Source organism: Manis javanica, chromosome 8, assembly GCF_040802235.1.
Source record: "Manis javanica isolate MJ-LG chromosome 8, MJ_LKY, whole genome shotgun sequence".
Lineage (NCBI taxonomy): Eukaryota > Metazoa > Chordata > Mammalia > Pholidota > Manidae > Manis > Manis javanica.
The window spans coordinates 74,568,481-74,586,945 of NC_133163.1; the positions used below are offsets into that span (position 1 = coordinate 74,568,481).

The following is an 18,465-nucleotide window of genomic DNA, read 5'->3' on the forward strand; positions in this document are numbered from 1 at the left end:
AACGTTCTCCCGCCCGGCTTTCCCGCCGGGCGCTGCAGGACTGACCCAGGAGGAGCGCCGCATCTGTATGCGCCCGGCAGCCCGGCAGCTCCGAGGGGGCGGGCGCCAGGCGCCGTCCCCGCCCCCGCCGCGCGGGCCCGGGCTGACCGGGGAGGGTCGGAGGCTGGGCTCTCTCCCGCGCGGCGCGGAGCCGGCTCGCTCCTCCGCAGGCGGAGCCTCATTCCCCCGCCCCCTCCGTCTCGCTCCCTTGTTCTCTCCGGGGCCGCTCAGACCTGCAGCGGAGCCGCGGCTCCCGCTCCGATCGGCTTGGGGCTGCGCCCCCGGGACCCAGCGACTGGGGCGGGTGGGGACGCTCACCGCGGGGCTGCGCTCCTCGGCACTGCCAGGTAAGAGCGCCTGCCCTGGAGCCCCGGGTGGGGAATCGGCGGAGGGGCAGCGGGGGGCCCGCAGCCTGCGGTTGTCTTCAGAGCCGTGCGCTCCGCGGCTGGGAGCCCACTGCCGGCTCCCTTCTCCCGCGCTCCACCTCTTTCCCTTCTTGCTTCACATCTCTCCCTCTTTTCCCATTTTCCTCCCCCTTGATTTCTCTTCACCCTGCCTCCTGTCTTCCTGTTTGCCTCCTCTGCCCCTTCCCTCTCTCTCCTGCTCGGTCTTTCTCCATCTCCTCTTCGTCTTTGCCTTTTCCTTCCTCTACCTTTCTTTCCTTTCCTGTCTTTCTCTCTTCCTTTTCGCGCTCTCCTTTCCGTCCCCTATGCCTCCCCTCGCCTCTCCTATTCCCTTCCCGCTATCCGGTTTCCCACTCCTCTATCCCTTTTCTTCGCTCAGTCCCGCCTCCCTCTCTGTCCCCGGCGCCCCTCCGGCTTCCCTCTTCCCTCGGGAGGGAAAGGACTGTCAGGTGTGTGTCTGCTCTGGAGGAGGAGGGGCGGTAGCCACAGCTACCTGAACGTCCCCCCTAGGAGGAGAGGGAGGAGACAGCAGCAGGCAGTATCTTCTCTCTCGCTCCCTTCCCGCAGCCGCTCCTGGCTGCCCCCTCTCCCAGAAAGAAGTTCCGGTCTCAGCCCGCAGCTGAGGGCTGCCTCTGCCTGCCCATCACACCTGCTGAGAAAGCCCCCTGCTCCCCGCCCACCCATTCCCAAACCTGGAACCTATGACTTCTGTGTGCCTTTCAGACACCCAGCCTGCTTCATTTAGTCTCTTTCCTTCTGTCTCTTGCTGCCTTTCTGTCTATGTCTCTGCCGGACAGTCTGTGGGTGTTGGTCTCACTCTCTGTCATATTGTCTCTAGTCTCTGGATTTGCCTCTGCCCCCCCTCCAGTCTCCTGGCCCTGTCCCCAACTCTACCCCCTCTTCTTTCAACTCTGGTCCCCCAATCTGCCTCATGGCCAGGCCCCTTCAAGGACTTCAGCTGGCAGTACAGGCTGGGGGCCAGTTCTGGGGAGGTGGGGTTCCCCATGGAGGAGGGACTTACATAGGGTCTCCACCCTGTTTTAGCTACACTCTATGTCATCTCTCAGCCTGACCCAAGATACCGAGACCACACCTCCATGAATCCCAGCCTCTGGGTTTGAAGCCCTTTTCCTGATAGCCCCCATCTCCTCCAGCCCTCTGGCTTTATGCCCAACTAGGGAGGACAGGGGCCAGGTTTGGGGTTCCAAACCCTCCCAGCATGGCCTCTCATTTCCCCAGCTTCTCCACTCAGAGTTGACTGGCTGGAGATTTATCAGCTTGAAGGGCTGGAGGTGAATACAGGCAGAGCCTGGATAGAAGGAAGGATCAGACTGTCCGCTCTGCCTTAGTCTGGGTACTAGGCAGTGGGGTATCTGGTTCCTTGGAGGTCTCAGCTTCAGCATTTAACTTTGGTGGGGGAAGAAATAGGGGTTTCCTTTAGTGTGAACAACTACCTGTCTTGCAGGTGTGGATCCATGGGGTAGACCCAATGCATCGGCCCCCCTGCCCAGCCAGCTCATGTCTCAGCACCCAGGGGCAGTGAACTCCCTGGCTGGAGCCCAAACATGTGGGGCCTGGTGAGGCTCCTGCTGGCCTGGCTGGGTGGCTGGGGCTGCATGGTGTGCCTAGTAGCCCCAGCCCGGGCCTGGGCAGGGTCCCGAGGGGGCCCAGGACCAGCACTGCTGCGGAATCGAAGGAGCTGGGTCTGGAACCAGTTCTTTGTCATTGAAGAATATGCCGGTCCAGAGCCTGTCCTTATTGGTAAGGTAAGGAGCAACCCCTCCCATGTCTACCCTGACTCTTGAGGCCCTTAGGCCCTGCCCTGCAACTTCGTCACTTCTGCAGTGACCTTGGTCGCTCAGGACTCCCACGCTCCACCCAATCCAAGACTTAGATTCTTCAACCTTCTGTCCCTCTGCTTGGAATGCACCCCCATTTTTCCCTGACTCCTACAGCTTCACTCAGATGTGGATAGGGGCGAGGGCCGCACCAAGTACCTGCTGACCGGGGAGGGGGCAGGCACCGTATTTGTGATCGATGAGGCCACAGGCAATATCCATGTCACCAAGAGCCTTGACCGGGAGGAGAAGGCACAGTATGTGCTACTGGCCCAAGCTGTGGACCGAGCCTCCAACCGGCCTCTCGAGCCCCCATCAGAGTTCATCATCAAGGTGCAGGACATCAACGACAATCCACCCATCTTTCCCCTCGGGCCCTACCATGCCACAGTGCCGGAAATGTCCAATGTTGGTGAGCCTCCCAGGTCCCATCCCCTGGAGCACTCTCACCCCTCCTTCCCTCTCTGCTTTCTGTCCCAGAACCCACCTCTTTCATTTCAGCCCTCTCCTGTCTAGGCCCCCTCATCTGCTGGTCTTCCCCACCCAGCCCTGCCCTTGCTGAGTGGGGTGCCGGGATCCCCCACAGGGACATCAGTGATCCAGGTGACTGCTCACGATGCTGATGACCCCAGCTATGGGAACAGTGCCAAGCTGGTGTACACTGTGCTGGATGGACTGCCATTCTTCTCCGTGGATCCCCAGACTGGTAAGGATAGAACTCAGGAGCTTGTGGGGCAGCCATGGGCACAGGTGCCCCTGACCAGTCCTCTCTCCCTAGGAGTGGTGCGCACCGCCATCCCCAACATGGACCGGGAGACACAGGAGGAGTTCTTGGTGGTGATTCAGGCCAAGGACATGGGCGGCCACATGGGGGGGCTGTCGGGCAGCACTACAGTGACGGTCACCCTCAGCGATGTCAATGACAACCCCCCCAAGTTCCCTCAGAGTAAGGAGCCAGTGCTGCCGCTGAACCATCCTTTGACCTTGCCACCCCTACCACCTCTGGAGATGCCTTCCCTCCCCAGCCCTCCCCCAGCCAGGCCCCTGGGGAAGGAAGTGCTGGGAGAGGGAGGAGGACTGGGGACCTCTCTAAGAAAGTCTCCCCTCCATCCACCCCCCAAGGCCTGTACCAGTTCTCCGTGGTAGAGACGGCTGAGCCGGGCACCCTGGTTGGCCGGCTGAGGGCCCAGGACCCAGACCTGGGAGACAATGCCCTCATGGCGTACAGCATCCTGGATGGGGAGGGGTCCGAGACCTTCAGCATCGGCACAGACTCCCAGGGTCGAGATGGGCTACTCACAGTCCGCAAGGTTAGCCTCCTGTCTGCTGACATTTGCAGACTCATTCATATCTGCCTCCTGCCACACAGGGCACACTTCTAACTGGGCTAGAATAGACTCAGGTCTGCTGTATTGGAGTGTAGAGATCTTTCACATGAGGGCCTGGGTTCCAGAATGGGGAAGTGACTGACTCAAGCCTTCATGCCGCAGATCTACTTGGAGCTGGCAGTAGACCTAGAGTTACCGACCCCGACCCCCAAGGCCACTGCCTCTCTGGTGCCTGCCTTTCCTCTCTGGAGGGCTAAGCACTGGGTATGTGTGGAAAAGGGGCTTCTCACCTGGGAGCCTGGGTCTGCACTCGTTTCCACATACATCAGTTGCTCCATCGCCCTTCACCCTAGCCCCTAGACTTCGAGGGCTGTCGCTCCTACTCCTTCCGAGTGGAGGCCACCAACACGCTGATCGACCCAGCCTACCTGCGGCGAGGGCCTTTCAAAGATGTGGCCTCCGTGCGTGTGGCTGTGCAGGATGCCCCAGAGCCACCTGCCTTCACACAGACTACCTACCACCTGGCAGTTCCTGAGAACAAGGCTCCCGGGACCCTGGTGGGCCGGGTCTCAGCTGCTGACCTGGATTCCCCGGCCAGCCCCATCAGGTGAGCTGGAGTGTGGGCTGGGCCAGGGTCTGCCTGGGAAAGGAGCCTAGTGGCAGGCTCTCCCCACCCAAGGACATGCCCCCTCTACTATAAATCTCACTCATCTCCTAGCAGAGGTCTGTCTGCCTGCCAGCCTGGGAGACAGGGGAGGGCTAGAGGACCTGGCTAACCACTCCTCAACTCTCCACCCATCCTTCCACATGAATAATAGTGGCACCTCCCAGTGGTGGTGCCAGCAGATACCATCTCATCTGAGTAATGCGATTGATCAACTGATCGCTACCACTGTTATTACTCCCTCAGTGCTTCCCATTTCACCCACTTGATAACATTTGGGGCTCACAACAGCCCTGTGAAGTAGGCATTGTCATCATCAGTTGTTTTAGAGGCAAGGCCCTGAGAGGGTAAGTAACTTGCCCAAGGTCACACAGTCAGTAATAGAGCTGAGATTCAAATCCAGATTTGTCTGCCTCGAGAAGAGCCACTCTTTCCACCTGTCCACACAGCATCCCTGTCACAGCACTGAGGGAGGTGCTGGTGTCATTCCCATTTTGTAGTTTAGTAAGCAGAGGTTAAATGATTTGCCCAAGGTCATACAGCTGGTCTAAGGCAGAGCACAGCTGCAACACAGGTCCCTGGATCCCCAGAACAGAGCCCAGAGTCCTGAAAGACAGGCAGCATTTATCCCTGCTTCCACCCCTTCCCATCTCTCTTGTTTCCCATCCCCACGAAACCCAGTCCCCATGAGTCTTAGGGCAGCTGTTTAATGTTGGTGACTTCCCAGGGACATTTGTCTTTTAAGGGGACCCTAACATGAATTATGGCTCTGGGTGCATGGGGCAGGCTCCGCCCAACAAGCTCCGGCCCTTTGCCCAGATGAGTCATGAGGCCCAGCAAGGTGAACAGAGGGAGGGAGGAGCAGCAGTGAGCTCGCACCCTGCCCCCCAGATCAGCCCCCAGCTCAGCTCCATCTTTCCCAGATACTCCATCCTCCCCCCCACGGATCCAGAGCGCTGCTTCTCTATCGAGCCTGAAGACGGCACCATCCGCACAGCAGTGCCCCTGGACCGCGAGGCTCGTGTCTGGCACAACCTCACAGTGCTGGCCACAGAGCTTGGTGAGGAGGCCTGGGCCCCCTCAGGCCCAGGAGAATGCAGCAGCTTCCCGACAGAGCAGCTATTCCCGAGCATGGGGTGGGAAGGGCAGTCACTGCCAACATACCCTCACCAGTGCACAGCTGCTGGGTCCCCAGCCTGCATCATCCCCACCAGGCAGGCCTCCTGGTCTCCTGGGCTGGGTGCAGTGGCTCTGCCCTAGTGTTGGGCTGACCTTCGGTTTGCCCCCACACCTGACTTTCCCCAATCAGGAAACAAACCTAACCTCAAATAGCTCCTGACCCCAATGAGGCCAGCCTGCACCCTGGCCACTCTGCTGCAGGCTGAGGCCAAGGGCCAGCTCGAGGCTGGGCGTCTCCTCTGTGGGGGGCCCTAGCAGCCCCTTCCAGGGAGGCCATGTGGGGGAGAGCAGCCAGCTCTGTGATGGCCCTGTCTGTCACCAGTCACCAGTAGCACGGTCTGGCTGCCTCTGGGCAGCCCTGGTCCATGGACACAGGGTGACCTCCCTCCTCTCTGTGAACTGCCCTTGTCAGCACCTGCGCACACCCCAGGGCCTCCTACATTGGCTATGTCTTGGGTATGGGCACTGTCACTGCACACAAATGCCTAGACATGTCAGTGGAGAGCTATATGTGTGTCTACTTATGTGTGTGTGTAACTCCATGTATGGGGAAAATCCATATATATACACACACATATATATATGAGTATATATCTGTAATTGGATATATATGTGTGTATAGTTGAGTGTGTAGAATTACATTTATAGTATTTGCCCACATGTGTAATTGGATGTGTGTAGTAATAGGTACAAGTAGCTATTTGTATATATTGTTTTGTGTACGTGAGTATTCACAGACAGATTAATAATGTTACTTCTTGCATATCAGGCACTGTTCTAAATACAAAATATGGATTAATTCATAATCATCACTACAACTTTATGAGGGAGGCATGATTATCTCCCCATTTTAAAATGAAGACTCGGGCAAAGACAAGTCAACTAACTTCCCAAGGTCACACAGACACTAGGTAGTGGAGTTGGCAGACCCAGTCACGCTGCAGTCTGAGCATTTACCTCCTCCACCACACTGCTTCACCTAGGTGTTGCATTGTATGCGTATGGGTTTTTGTGTCCAGAGAGCTGTCTGTTATGTGGCAGTGCATGTGTGTCTGTCCATGTGAATATCCCTGTGTGTATATATAAGTATGTTTGTAGCTGCCTGTGTATACATAGCCATGTGTGTGTGTGTGTGTGTGTGTGTGTGTGTGTGTGTGTGTGTGTGTGTGTGTGTGTTCCCCTCACTGTCTTCTTGCCCTCCTGCTCCTCACCAAACCCTGCTATCAACCAGCAGGTCCTGGGCCCTTACTTCAATGAAGGAATAGGCCTAGCCCTGTCCTGTCTCTGGGGTCTCCCAGGTGCCCTAGCTCGGAGTCCACTCAGCTTCCTCTGCCCAGGCTGTGACCTCAGCCCCTTGACAAGGGCCAGCCAGCTCTCCCCCAACTTTTCCAGAGGCTCAGCCTAGGAGCAATGAGCAGTGAGGTGGGCAGGGATTCCTGTTTCCATTCTCTCTGGGATGGCATTAGCCATTACCCTAGTGAGAAGCGAGGCAGGGTAATGGTGGCGAGCCACCTGATGAAGGGGCAGATGAACAGGGAGCCTGAGTCTGGCTGTGGTGCCCAGGCTGGCCTGGCTCTGTACCCTGTGCATCATGCAGCTCCTCCCTCCCCAAGGTCAACTATAAGTGACATTGCTACACCACAGCCTGCTAGACCTCTGATGGGGCGTGTGTGCGTGTGCATGTGTGTGTGTATGTGTGTTCATGTGCGTGTGGGTCCTCCCACTGGTACTGTGCATGAAAATGCATTCTTGGCTCTGGGGTCGGGGGTGGTACTACATTCACTGTATATGTCAAATATCCATTTCATGTATGTTGCATTTTTTTACATGGTATGAATGTGTTTATATTTCATGGCTATTTTCTGTGCGCATCTTCTACCTACCTTTCATTTACGGTGCATGTGTCCATGTGGGTTATTGTATATGTATATCATGGGCACTACCTTCCTGCTGAGTATATACTGCACATATCTTGGGTACTGCATGAATGTTGCATGCACTTGGTGGTGTTCCATTCATTTCACAACCTTGCTGCTTGCATACTGCATGTATATATCGTGTATTACATGTGCATGCTATGTGCTGCATGTGGCATCAACACCTACCATATATGTGTTGTGTGTGCATGTATGGGGTGTGTGTGTTCATGTTCTGGCTTCAGACAGCTCCGCACAGGCCTCCCATGTGCAAGTGGCCATCCAGACCTTGGATGAGAATGACAATGCTCCCCAGCTGGCAGAGCCCTACGATACCTTTGTGTGTGATTCTGCAGCCCCTGGCCAGGTGAGCCGCTGAGCAGAGGGGTTGGGACCTTAAGACCTTCAGCAACCCACTCCATACAAGGCCTCTCTTCTTCCTTCCAGCTAATTCAGGTCATCTGGGCCCTGGACAGAGATGAAGTCGGCAATAGTAGTCGCATCTCCCTTCAGGGTCCTCTGGGCCCCGATGCCAACTTCACTGTCCAGGACAACCGAGGTGGGTGGCCTCCTACAACCATGCCCATGCCCATGTCTCCTCCTCTCCTCCTCCACCCCACAGTCCAGCCTGCCTGATCCCTGCCCACCCATCTGGGCCCTCCACCCAACAGAAAGTAGATGTGGATTTGTACATTTGCTCTTTGCAAAATGGGAAGTGTGTCCATGGGAAGGTGTCCCAGAAGATGCCCCAACACTTTCCCTCTCCCACAGATGGCTCGGCAAACCTGCTGCTGCCTTCTCGCCCTGCTCCAGCCCGCCAGGCCCCCTACCTGGTCCCTGTTGAGCTGTGGGACTGGGGGCAGCCGCCCCTGAGCAGCACTGCCACGGTGACTATCAGCATGTGCCGCTGCCGGCCTGACGGCTCCGTGGCATCCTGCCAGCCCGAGGCTCAGCTCTCACCCACTGGACTCAGCACCGGGGCCCTGCTTGCCATCGTCACCTGTGTGGGCACCCTGCTTGGTGAGTCAGGCCACAGTGGGACATAGATGTGGGGTCTACACACACACGTAGTGTGGAAAGGAGTCAGGACCTCTGGAATTGGGAAAATCTGGCCTAGAGCTTGAAGGAACCCTCATGCCTGGATTTTCTCATCACCTGATGCATCTGAGAGAAAAGCTCTGGTGTCATGTCCCTGACATACCAAGCCATGATGACAGTAACAGCCATAAAAACTATTTACTAAGCCGGGAACCTGGGCCGCATGTGACTCATGGTATATCCCCTTGTGGTATTTCACTTAAACCTTCCAACAACCCTAAGATGTAAATAGTTTCCCTCTTCTCCACGCAAGCAGTCTAAGGGACAGAGAGGTTCAGAAAAGTTAAGCTACGTCCCATGGGCACACAGCAAGTAAGCAGTGAAGTGAAATGAGGTTTGCCAGATGTCAGACTGAGGACTTGCCACCCCTTGGCCACACTGCCTCCTCTGACACCACACCCGTCTGCCTGCAGTTCAGAGTGGAACCAGGCCGCCCTGTTCCGGGCCCGACCGGCTCAGCGGCCTGTTTGTGCCTATCCCGCAGCCCTAGTGGTGCTTTTCGTGGCCCTGCGGCGGCAAAAGCAGGAAGCACTGATGGTGCTGGAGGAGGAAGACGTCCGTGAGAACATTATCACCTACGATGATGAGGGAGGCGGGGAAGAGGACACGGAGGCTTTCGACATAAGTGCCCTGCAGAACCCCGACGGGGCCGCCCTGCCGGCCCCAGGTCCACCTGCACGCCTCGATGTGCTGCCCCGGGCCAGGGCATCTCGCCAGCCCAGGCCACCTGGTCCTGCCGACGTGGCCCAGCTCCTAGCACTGCGGCTCCATGAGGCGGATGATGACCCCAGTGTGCCACCCTACGACTCCGTGCAGGTGTACGGCTACGAGGGCCGGGGCTCCTCCTGCGGCTCCCTCAGCTCCCTGGGCTCCTGCAGCGAGGCCGGCGTCGGCCCTGGCCCCGCGGAACCACTGGACGACTGGGGGCCACTCTTCCATACCCTGGCCGAGCTCTATGGGGCCAAGGAGCCCCCAGCCCCCTGAGAGCCGGCCCTGGCCCTGCCCGCCACGTTGGGGCAGCCGATGCAGGCCCTCTGAGTGACCTGGCCAGGGATTCAAGCAGGCGGCAGCAGCCCGGGGGCCACCAGGCCTCCTCCTGTCCCTACATCCTTCCTGCCAACTTATGCTGGGCAACCTCCCCCTTACCTTCTTTCTCCTGAGTTGTCTGTGTGTGTCTCTCCAGGCATCTCTGTCTCTAATACTCTCGCCTGTCTGGGTCTGGGTTATATGGCTCCGACTCAGAATCTCTGTTCTCTCACTGTGATTTCCACTTTCTCGTGGCTCTGTTTTTGTTTCCCTGATTCTAAATTTCTCACAGAGGCCTTCTGTCTCCCTTGCCCACACACATGCTCTGTGTCTGTCTCCTGCCCCCATCTGCCTGCATTTTCTCTGGGTCCCTGTGATGAGCTTTTTGTTTTTTTCTGTTGCCCATCCCCAAAAGCAAGAGAAACTGCCAGCCACTGCTGCCCACCCTCCTGCAGGGGATGTTCTGCCCCAGGTCAGTGCCCCTAGACCACAATGGTGCACGGGATGGCCTGAAGCTCTCCCCCAGTCACCACCTCTAACTCCAGATTCTCCTGTCTTTTACAGACCTGCCCGCATGGTTCCATCCATCACTCATGGCCTCATCCTGGCTCCACTGCCTCTGGCAGAGATGGGGAGCCATCCCACCTCCCAGGGTGAGAGCTCCAGCCCCCAGGGCTGCCTCCCTGGAGCTCTGTCCAGCTGTCAGCCCTGCTCTCGGCTTTGACTTGTGTGCTCCCCAGGCCCCGGGGGTGGGGGGAGGAGGGGGAAGAAGCTGCCCAAGGGGAAAGAGGGAGGAAGGGGAGGGGCCTCCATCTCTAATTTCATAATAAACAAACACTTTATTTTGTAACTCTGGAGCCCTGTTTCTGTTTGGCACTCAGGTTTCTGTATAGAGCTTCACTGGGCCAAAGAGGGGGAGAAGAGGCCCCATCTTATGCCCTCCAGCTCATTCCTTCTCCTTTGTGGGACAGTCTATTTCAAGTCCCTCTCTATCAAGCTAGGAGGAGATAATGACTTGTATCCCCACTCCCACCACCAGCTCTCTGGGTTCCCTTTCAGTCTCAGACTGTCCAAGGAAGTTAAGATGTGGGGATTGACCAAAAGGGAGGGTGGAAAGGAGAAGTGTGGGTGAGAGCTACTGAAAAGAGGAGGAGAGATGAAAGACTAAGAAGAAAGGAAGAGGGGTTCCAGGCTAGGAAAAAAATGTGAATAGGAGCAGCAGAGGAGGCAAGTCAGTCCCTCCTGGGGCCTGTGCTACCAAGTGGAGAAGGGTGCGCCAGGTGAGATGGCACAGTCCCATCTGGGCCCCCTGCCCCCACCCTTAATTCTCCCTAGTCCCTCATCTTACTCTTCAGGGAGCACAGAGAAGGAGGGAGAGGCACCAGGGAGGTGGCTTCTCAAGGTGCTCAAAGTCAACTGGGGAGGGAGCTGAGCAGAGTGGCCAGCATCTCTCCCTGTGCACTCCTTGAGCACAGGAGGAACCCACCCAGCAACCAGAATAAGCCCACACACCTTCTGACTTCAGGCAGGGCTCCTGAGTAGGTGAATCAGGACAGGTCCTTGTGCCCCACCCCTCCAGGTGTGGGGTGCTGGCAATCAGGGAAAGCGCCTCCAATGGGAAGAGGCCTGTCACACCTTCCACACCTGCTTGGTTAGGGCAACCAGGTGGTGAGAGAACAAGGACCCTCACTCCAGTGCTGGAGTTGTCAGTGGACCTGCTGGAGCCTGGAACTAAACAGGCCTGTGCCAAAAGCAGGCTGTCTGTCCCCTGAAGGAACCATAAGAAGGCAGCACCCCAAGCAGAGTGCCAGAGGGACAAGGTCTCCCAGTTCACGCAGGACAGGTGAAATCTATGCCCCTTTGGGCCTGCCCTGATTCTGCATCAGCCTTCAGGAATAAGTGGAGAAAGGAGGGGCTGGCTCCTGGGCCACCACCAGGCAGTGAGGGATACACTGCGGTGGAAGGCCGGCCTTTGCCTGTCTCCCAGCCCTCCCTACCCCTTTCCTGAGATCCTCCTCGACTCATTAACTTAGAGGGAAAGTACACAGGGTAGGGAAGCAGTCTTGTCAACAAGACCCTTTGGCTTATCTCTGGTCTCAAATACCTCATCATCTGGAAGGACAGAGTTTGTCAAAGGGAGTGAAGGAGAAGGACCAGGAAAAGGGAAGGAAGAGTAGGGGAGAGGAATGGGAGGAGACCACAAGCACGGGGGCTCTCTCCTGTTCCACCCTCTCTGTCTGGGTTAGGGGAAAACAAGGAGTCTTGAGCATCCCTCACCCTGCCTTTTTCACTCCAGGGGCTGTAAGATGGGGTAGAAAAAGATGCAGAAGTAGTGAACCAGGGTGGTGAGCCCTGCTCCCACCATTTTTCTCAAAAAAGAAGTGGCTTTCACAAAGGCCTGGCTTTCTTCCCATTAGGGGCCTCTCTCCTTACCCAGATGCTGCATTTCATTTCCCTTCCAGTCTGTTCCCTGTCTTTGCACCCAGGACCACACCTGCACCACCTGCCACATGCACAAGCACATACCTGTCCCAGATCACACACACCTGGACACAGACCCACACATCTCTGCATATGGAGATGCACCCTCTTATGCTGGAGGCAGTCAAACACTTGACCCAGGCAAAAGCTGCCCTTCCTCCTGTGCTGCAGAGCTAGGCTGGTCCACTGGTCCCTGACTTCCGATTATCATTCCCAGAGTCCTACACTCCTCCCGAGGCTGAGGAGTGCACAAGGGATGAAGAGTTGCTGTGGAGGCCACCAGTCAGATTCCTGGACCCTGGTTCAAAGGCTAGACCTCTCTTGTATGGGGCACCTTTCTGCGGCTCCCCTTCCCCACACCACAATTTCCTCCCCTCTGCCGTGCTGTTTTCCTTCCTGGGCTCCCTGACCTTCCCTCCCTCCTCCAAGTCATTCTCAGGAAAGTGGAGCCTGAAGGGCTCCTCTCTCCAGCCAGCTTCCGCCTGGAGGAATTCTTAACCTGAGGTGCAAGGTTGGGGCTAGGGGCTGGGCTGGAGGCTGGGGGGAGGAGTGGCCAGGAGGGAGGAAAGGTGGCTACTCATCTTCAGATGACACCGAGGGAGTGGGATGAATGAGAAGGTTCAGCAGCCTTCCTTTGGACCCCACCTCTTGGTCAACTATGCTTTCTCCCCAACATGAGGTGCAGAGTGAGGGGTGGGGGTGACCCTCCTGCAGATGTCAGCCTGTATTTCCACATCAGGCTTCCAGAGAGGAGCCCCATGGGGGCAGGCCAGGCAGGAGCGGATGTGCCAGCACCCACACAGCCCCCACCCTCTTTTCTCCATCCCCCAGAGGCAGCAACAGGAAGGAGAGGCTGGAAAGAAGTCAAAGGAAAGGAAGAAGTCTGGCGACAGCAGTGACAGGCCAGAAAGCAGAGCACATGGGTGGGCTGTGGCCAGGCTCCAGGCCCTGGCGGGGAGGCCACATGAGACTGGGCGCGGGCAGCTTCCTTGGGCGCACCCCTCCCCAGGACCTCGAACTCCCCTGGGCTCCTTCATCCCTGGACACCAGGCAGGGGCTTGACCCAGCTACTCTCGCCCCAGACGCCTGCAGGGAAGAGGGCCTGGGAGGAGGACCCCTGCCTGGCTTCGTCGCCACCCCGCACTGTGCGATGTACCCTGCTGACTGTGTCACATGGTACCGGGTGCTATGGCGGGAGCTGTGGCTGCGGGCACTGAGGGAGGGCCAGCTGCCCAGCGTGGCCAGTGCTGCCAAGCTCTTGTCAGTCGTGATGGCCAGCTAGGGGGGGCTGGATCTCTGTGTGGCCATGCCCCATTGAACTTGATTCCTCTCCTGTAAGCTGAGGATAATTTTTATCTCAAAGAGTTATCATGAGAACTGCATTCAGTAAGGGAGCAATGTTTACGGTCATTAGAGTCAAACAGATGGCGGGGGTGGCAGAAGAGCAGCAGATGTGAGAAGCCTGTCACCACCGAGGGAGTGTCCACGTTGCACTGTCCCCACCCCTTTGGCTACTATCCCCACCTCATTTTGCTCCCAGCTACGCAACCTTACCAAGGTGAGAAAATGACAAAGACTCAAAGCTGAGATGAGGACTAAAATGGAAAGAAGAGACCAGAGATAGGATGGAAAAAAGCAGAAAAGAAAATGGCAAGAAAAGAGGGTCTAGCACCTAGCACAGCGTCTGGCATGCAGCAGGCACGCAGTGTTTGCAGAGAGAAGGACTTGGTGCCGAGAAAGAAGCTGGACCAATATAGAGTATCAATAGGAACATGTTGGACAGAGCCATCAATAGCTCCAGGAGGCAGAAAGGGATGGGACTGGGAACAAATGAAGCCGGGAACTCAGAAGAGCTGGAGTCAGTTGCTGTGGGGCTACTGGCCCGTCCTTCACCCACTCCCTCCACTCCTCACAGCGTCTCAGTCTCTGCAAGCATCCTGGACTCTCCCAGGCTGGCCCCCACAGAGTTCTACACCTTCACCAGCCCTGTGGCAGTTGACAGGCTCAGGGTGGGCCTGGCTGGCCGCCTCCTCGTCCTCCTCGTCCAGCTCCGGGAGCTCCTGCAGCTGCGCGTACAGCACCCAGGCATCGTTACGTGACATGTACTCCCATCCGCCCTCCCGCACATGGAAAAGGTCTACAGACCCCCCTGAGTAGGCATCGCGACGGGTGGCATGGGCCACAGCACGGCAAGCCAGGGCGTAGGCTTCCTGGGTGGTCATGTCATAGCGGTAGCCACGGTCTAGCACACCATAGGCATAGGGAGAGCCAGAGCCCACCGAGAAGATGTTCCCCTGCAGACGGGTGCCGTCGCTGTAGACATAGAAGAGGGCAGGGCCAGAGCGGTCCCAACCACACAAAGCAGTGGCCACACAGAGATCCAGCCCCCGGTAGCTGGCCATCATGGCTGACAAGAGCTTGGCAGCACTGGCCACACTGGGCAGCTGGCCGTCCCTCAGTGCCCGCAGTCGCAGCTCCCGCCGTAGCACTCGGTACCATGTGACACAGTCGGCAGAGGTGCCAGAGGTGGTGCCCAGGAGGTGCTGGTGCACAGGGATGACCTTGCATGAGGCCGGGCAGCACACGTAGTTGCCACAGGAGGAGCGTGTATCAGCTGCAGCAATGACTCCATGACGAAAGCGGAAGGCCAGGGTGGTGGTGCCATGGGCCAGCCTGGGGCCATGGAGCCGCAGGAAAGTTTGAGGAGCACAGCCCCGGGGCACAGCCCAGCCACCAAACTGAGGCAGGTGCGGGGATGGTTCCTGGGGGTCAGGGGCCTTCCACTTGCACACATCCTGCAGAGCCATCCCTGGGACTAAGTGAAGGTTGGAAAGAGCAAGGCAGGGATTTGTGGGCTGGAGTCAGGTGGGGGAAGAGAGACGCTAAGGAGAAGCTGGGCTGCAGCCAGAACCAGCAAGGAAGGCACGTGACCTGTGGCTTCAATTTTCCCTAACCCCAAATCAGGCTTTGGGATTAGCTGATGCAGCAGCCCCCTCCTCCTCAGAGGACCACTGCGGGCAGACAGGACTGGGCAGAGGCGTCTCCACCGCTGGGAAGACGCTGCCCATGACACACCTGAGTGTCACCCAAGGAGTCTCCTGTCTCTCATCCTCCAAACACCTGGATGGGGTGAGGCTGGGCTAACTGCCAAGGAAAGGAGGCACCAGTGGAAGGAGCAGACCTGGGTCACTCTGGTGTTTCTGGGGCAGCAGACAGCAAAGACAGGCTCTGTCCCTCCTCTGAAAGACTGTAAAGACAAGTTAGTGCTCTGACGCAGCCAGAAGACAGTGCTGTGGGCCCACTGAGTCAGGGGTCCTTGATGTGGGTTCTGTCCTCAGGGCTCTAGGGCCAGGGAACTATGATGTTCAGCTCACATTTTCACCTCACGGTCAAGGTGGGTAAAGAGAAATGGATTGAGAGAAGGAAAAAGAGAGAAGAGCAAGAGAGCCTTGTGTGGGATGGGTTGTGGTGGGGGGGTCCTCAGCTCCTGAAGGGCTAGGGTGAAGGAAAGCTAGAACCTGGAGCTCTCTTTCTCCTCTACTTTGAGGGTGAATAGGAGCCTCCATCTGCATATGAAGATGGGGTTCTTGACAGCCCTTTGGCAGTACAGCTTCTCTAATAGTTCACAATGGCAAGAGAGCTAGTTTGTAGGCCCAAGACGGGAGAAACAGCTGACCATGACCCCATAATGCCAAGGTTAAGCCTTAGACCAACCAAGGGTGGCCAAGGGTGGCCAAGGGATGGGGTTGGTAAACCCTGACATCTGGTCCTTTAGAGAAAGTAGACGTAGAGTGGGGCAGAGTGGCTGACTGCAACTATACCATATGCAGTGTATTTTATTAAACTCTGCAGCTCAAAGGGGTGCTGTAGGGATGGGTTCATTCAAAGAAACAGACCCACACACAAAGGAAAGAGCCTGACCCCTCCAGCCATCATGATGGCGGGTGGGGCTGTGGCATCATAGCTTCCTGGAGTCTCAGTACTAAGGGCAAGTGTCAATATGTCATGGGAAGACTGGAAAAAGCAAGAGATCATGCTACGGTCCAGGCAGTCCTCCCTTCCTTTGTGCAGGACCACCTGGGAATCTTACTGAAGAGATAAGAATGTCTCCTCTTTCTAAAGACTAAGTCTTAGACACTTTATATATGGATGGATTGCCACCTCCTTCGGTCAGGCCATTATCAAGACAGATCGGGACAGGTGAATGGCCTCCTGACTGGCTAACCCCTAGTCTCCCCATCTAATCTCCTCTCTCATCCTGCTCAAGGACATGTTTTTCTAAGTTATGGCTCAAACCCTGTGCCTCCTCTACCAGAAAATCTTGAAGGGCTACAATATCAAAGCTAAACCACCTTCTCCATACCAGGCTGGCACTTAAGGCCCATCCGTTATGGTCCAATCCTAATCCATCCACCACAACCTCTTTTCACTGTGTTCCTAACACATTTCTCACCTCTCTTTTATCTATTTGAATCCTACCCTTCAAAGTCTGGCTTGAGTAACACCTGTTTTGAAAAATTCTTCCCAGCTACAGGTTGGGAGAGCAGAGGCTGTTGTGGCTTTGAGGAGCAGTGGGACCCAAATGGTAGTGTTTAGGGAAATGAATCCAGACCTTCTCGGCAAAGCCTTTTGGTTCCCCAACTTCACCCCAGTGGATACTGACCTCCTCTCCCACCTCTGAACTACAGCACTTATGTTTTTCCTCCCCCCAATCCTTGATTTTACTAAGATAAAAATGACATACAACATTGCATAAGTTTTAAGTGTACAAATAGTGACTTGATACATGTATGTATCTCAAAGTATTTACCATAATAAGGTTAGTTAACACATCCTTCTATTTTCATTGTTGCTGGTATGGTGAGAACATCTAAAATCTACTCAAAGCAACTTTAAATGTACAATACAGTATCTTTAACTATAGTCACCTTGCTGTTTATTAGATTCCCAGAACTTATTCCTCTTGTAGCTGGAAATATATACCCTTTGACCACTGTTTCCCCATTTTCTCCACCCCCCAGCCCCCATTAACCACTAATCTACTCTCTGTGTCTAAGAGTTCAGTTTTGTTAGATTCCATATATAAGTGAGATCATACAGTATTTATTATTTTTTTTCTGACTTTTCTCACTTAGCATAATACCCTCAAGGTTCATCCATGTTGTTACAAATGGCAGGATTTTCTTCTTTTTTATGGCCGAATAATATATCTGTATATATAATTTCGTCCTTTTGGAGAAATACCCACAAAGTGGAATTGTTGGACACATAAAGTTCTATTTTTAATTTTTTTGAGGCACTTCCACACTGTTTTCCATTGTGGCTGCATCAATTCACATTCTCACTGACAGCAGCACTTAACCATTTGTACTTTTCCTTTTTGAGGTCTCCATGAGTAGGGACTTTGGAGCAGAGAAATAGTGTTAAGTTGGGAGCATATTATGGAAGGCCTTGAATCCCATGATTAGGGGCTGAACTTTACAGATCCTTTTGAAGCAGGTGAGGGAGAAGATTGAGATGGTCTTTTAGGAAAATCAATCTGCTTCTTTTCAAAATGAATTAGCACAGTTTGGGCCCAGATAATCAGTTAGGAGAATATTTCAGTAATTCAGAAGTGAAGAGATAAAAAGCCCAAGGGTGGTATCCTTTGCAATGAGAAAGAATGTGAGAAGCATCATAGAGAAAGATCAACAGGTCTTGGCAACTTCCTGGATGTGCAGGAAAAGAAGTGGAGTTGTCACCGATGAGCCAGGGCTGCAAGCCTCTGTGTCTGAAAGCACACTGCTGTCATTCTTTCATGTATTCCTTTGGCAAACATGTATTAAGCACACAAGTGGGCACAGAGATGAAAAGAGAAGTGTCTCTGAAAGATCACAATGCAGTAAGGAACAAATGTACCCTTACCCAGGTAAAATGTGAAACTGCCTTAAGAGAGGTACAAATGCCATTAGTGTCAGAGTGGAAGAACCACTGAAAGAAGTCGGTAGGAGGACTAGTTGTATTGCAGGGGTGACTGCAAAATAATACCTGCTCAACAAACAGAGGCACTTTGCATTTTCCATGCCATCCAAGTGTGAGACACAGATAAAGACCTTCTGCTTCATTACATTCTGATTGTTGGGTTTAGAAAAGGATTGCCATATTTCAACATTAAAAATACAACACATGCAGAGTCTGCTGAGGAAGAGGAGGGGATGAGTCGGGCATCAGAGGAAAGTGGAATGTAGATATTGACAGATGTTGCTGCTGGAATCCGACAAGGAAGGCACGGACTTTATAAAACCATAAAGCAGGAGGCAACATTTCATATACTTGCCCACTTCCTTGCCTGTAATGGTTCCCAAAGGGTTGAAAAATGAAAGTGGGTGGAGGGAGGAAGACCAGGAAATACAGCACATTCCTTTATCAGTAAAGAACTTGTCTTAGCAAGTGTAAGTTAGAGAACCTCTTGGTATATCTTTATGGCGCCTTTACTCTCCTCCAGGCTCTGAA

General features: G+C 55.1%; 2 protein-coding genes across 6 annotated transcripts; one reads left to right on the forward strand and one right to left on the reverse strand.

Moving 5' to 3' along the window:
- Window positions 1-241: 241 nt before the first annotated feature.
- On the forward strand, window positions 242-10,284 carry CDH24 (cadherin 24). 5 transcript variants are annotated; one of them, XM_017665181.3, is made up of 14 exons: window positions 242-386; window positions 1,909-2,209; window positions 2,399-2,693; window positions 2,868-2,987; window positions 3,060-3,227; window positions 3,404-3,591; window positions 3,772-3,873; window positions 3,963-4,216; window positions 5,197-5,333; window positions 7,614-7,735; window positions 7,816-7,927; window positions 8,140-8,388; window positions 8,951-9,964; window positions 10,057-10,284. In XM_017665181.3, exons 2-13 carry the CDS (start codon window positions 2,009-2,011, stop codon window positions 9,448-9,450), a joined length of 2,448 nt encoding a protein of 815 aa, XP_017520670.2. In that variant the 5' UTR covers window positions 242-386; window positions 1,909-2,008; the 3' UTR covers window positions 9,451-9,964; window positions 10,057-10,284. The 5 variants fall into 5 exon arrangements, with proteins under 5 accessions (XP_017520670.2, XP_017520671.2, XP_017520673.2 ...); XM_017665182.3 differs by lacking the exon at window positions 3,772-3,873; XM_017665184.3 differs by lacking the exon at window positions 3,772-3,873 and having other exon boundaries at window positions 4,119-4,216.
- Window positions 10,285-13,892: 3,608 nt separating this feature from the next.
- On the reverse strand, window positions 13,893-14,780 carry PSMB11 (proteasome subunit beta 11). The gene has a single exon (XM_017665113.1). It carries the CDS (start codon window positions 14,778-14,780, stop codon window positions 13,893-13,895), a length of 888 nt encoding a protein of 295 aa, XP_017520602.1.
- Window positions 14,781-18,465: the final 3,685 nt, after the last annotated feature.